The sequence below is a fragment of the Aplysia californica genome, unplaced genomic scaffold, assembly GCF_000002075.1.
Source record: "Aplysia californica isolate F4 #8 unplaced genomic scaffold, AplCal3.0 scaffold01623, whole genome shotgun sequence".
NCBI lineage: Eukaryota > Metazoa > Mollusca > Gastropoda > Aplysiida > Aplysiidae > Aplysia > Aplysia californica.
Genome location: NW_004798893.1, coordinates 49,038 through 51,350, shown reverse-complemented (window position 1 = coordinate 51,350; position 2,313 = coordinate 49,038). Strand labels below are relative to the sequence as shown.

Genomic DNA, 2,313 nt, shown 5'->3' with positions numbered 1-2,313 from the left:
CTCTTCTCTCTCTCTCTCTCTCTCTCTCTCTCTTTCCCTCTCTCTCTCCCTCTCTCCCCCCCTCTCTTTTCCCTTCCTTCTATCTATATATCCATCTCTCCAGACCCCCCTCCCAATCTTATTTTCCACAAACAACTATCGATTATATTTTAAAACTTTTACAAAAGATGAAAATCGAGCCCCCTATCCCTTCTAAGCAATAGTTAGCTTCTCCCTTTCTTCAATGAGTCTCACGCGTATTTCAGCCTGAAGGAGAAGAAGAAAAGAAAGGAGAAGAAGAAGAGAAAGAAGAAGAAGAAAAAGAAAAAGAAGAAGAAGAAGAAGAAGAATCAAAACAGGCAGAAACTCACGAAGAGGAAGAGGTAACAGATTACACACTTTGCATGCTGGGAAGGGTGTCCCTAGAAGCACTTCTGTATCCCCTAGCAACCGGCAGCCTTGGCAACCGGTAACCTTGGCAACCGGTAACCCCTGGCAACCGGTAACCCTTGGCAACCGGTAACCCTTGGCAACCGGTAACCTTGGCAACCGGTAACCCCTGGCAACCGGTAACCCCTGGCAACGGACGCGTCCGGGGCGCGTCCTGCTTTCATCATGGCGATGCTCTGCTCTTGTTTCCCTCTCGGCCTCTTGACCGCTGCTGTGGTGCTGGTGTTCTTTCTATACTCCATCGCTTTGTGTGTTTGCTGATCGTTCGTTTGTCTGTTTGTTTGCTGTTTGTTTATCTGTCTGTGTGCTGGGTTTCTTTTTCGTTCGTCTGTTTGTTTGCTGCTCATTTGTTTGTCTGTCTGTCTGTCTGCTGTTTGTTTGTCTGTTTGTTTGCTGGGAAATTTTTTTTGGTTTGCTGTTTGTTAATATGATGTTTGTAAGATTGCTGGGTTGTTGTTTTTTTTGGTTTGTTTGCTGTTTGAATGATTGCTGTTTGTTTATTTGCTACTTGTGTGTTTGTTTGTTTGTTTGTATGTTTACTCTGTTTGTTTGCTGCTTGTATGTTCACTGTCTGTATGTTTGTTTCTTTGTTTGCTGTTTGTTTGTATGATGTGTTGTATGATTGCTGTTTTTAAAATTTTCTCTTGGTTTTTTTTCCTGCTGTCTCTTTGTTTGATGTTTGTATGTTTGCTGTGTGTTTATAGTTTTGCCTATTTGTTTGGTTATAATTCAGTTTTTGGGTTTTGTTTTTTTTTGTTTTAGGGTCTGTCTGTTTTGTTCACATTCTTTTGGTGAGGTGGTCGGGTCTACAAGAGTACCATTACTTTCATTGTTCGCCCTTTCCTTTGGCTGTTTCTTTGTTTGTTTAGCTGCGTGTTTGTCTATTTGATTGTTTGTTTCATTTCCTGTACCTTGTTTTCTCAATGTCACTGTTCTTCTTATGTCTGAAGGTCGTATCTTGCTTTTTTTCCTTGCGTTTTTGTTTGCCTGTGTGTACGTCTGTTTGTTTGTTTGTTTGTTTGTTAGGTCTGGTCTGCTTGTCATGGTGATCTTCACTTTATACACATACATATATACATAATATACATCTATGGTTAAATTTTACATATAGCGTACATATATTATTAGATCTATTCCGCTGTGGAGGACAGCTACGCAGATTTGTTTCGTTTCTCAGTGGAATAATCACAAAGGCCAAAGAAGGACGGGAACTTTTTGTCAGATATATTTTTCTAAATTCAGGAAATGAATAAATAAAAAATCGGGCTCTGTCGTGGGGACCTATCTATCTTTTTGCAGGTACTTGCCAACTTTCAACTCTGTTGCTGTCGTAGTTAAATATATGGGAAAAGTGACACGTCATGTGTTGCCAAGTTGCCAAATATATAAATTGTAGATTTCTGATCTACGGTATATGGGGCGTCTGCGGTTTTCTGTCACGGTGTCTGGATTGTGAAGAAAGCTTACAGCTGTTGTCGTCTGCTTTTTGTGATTTACGTATTTTCTATTTTGGGGAGGGGGTTGTTTTGTTTTTGTTTCGTTTCGTTTCGTTTCGTTTCGTTTTTGTTTCATTTCGTTTCGTTTTGTTTCGTTTTGTTTTCTTTGTTTTTCTTTTTGTTCTGTTTTAAAGGGGATATACTTTCGCGAGATAGCGTTTATTTCGCCCTGTTGCTCCGTTTTGTTTCGTTTGAGTTTTGTTTGGGCTTTTTTTATTTTAAACTTCAAAATATGAAAATCTATAAACGTCTTTTTTGTATGTCTTTGATGTATTGTGTTGGCAGACAGGGACCGCTTTTGTGTCTGTTGTGTTTATGTATGAGTGTGTGTGTGTGTGTGTGTGTGTGTGTGTGTTTGTGTGTGTGTGTGTGTGTGTGTGTGTGTGTG

The 2,313-nt window shown here is 39.7% G+C and overlaps 1 protein-coding gene across 1 annotated transcript in view; it reads left to right on the top strand.

Moving 5' to 3' along the window:
• The window catches only part of LOC101851999 (nucleoporin NUP159), a gene marked incomplete at its 5' end in the record, with an annotated part of 16,662 nt that overhangs the window by 8,665 nt on the left and 5,684 nt on the right, over nt 1–2,313 (top strand). The window contains 1 exon segment of the mRNA XM_005113108.3: nt 246–362. Within this exon segment, the coding sequence (XP_005113165.2) occupies nt 246–362 (117 nt within the window).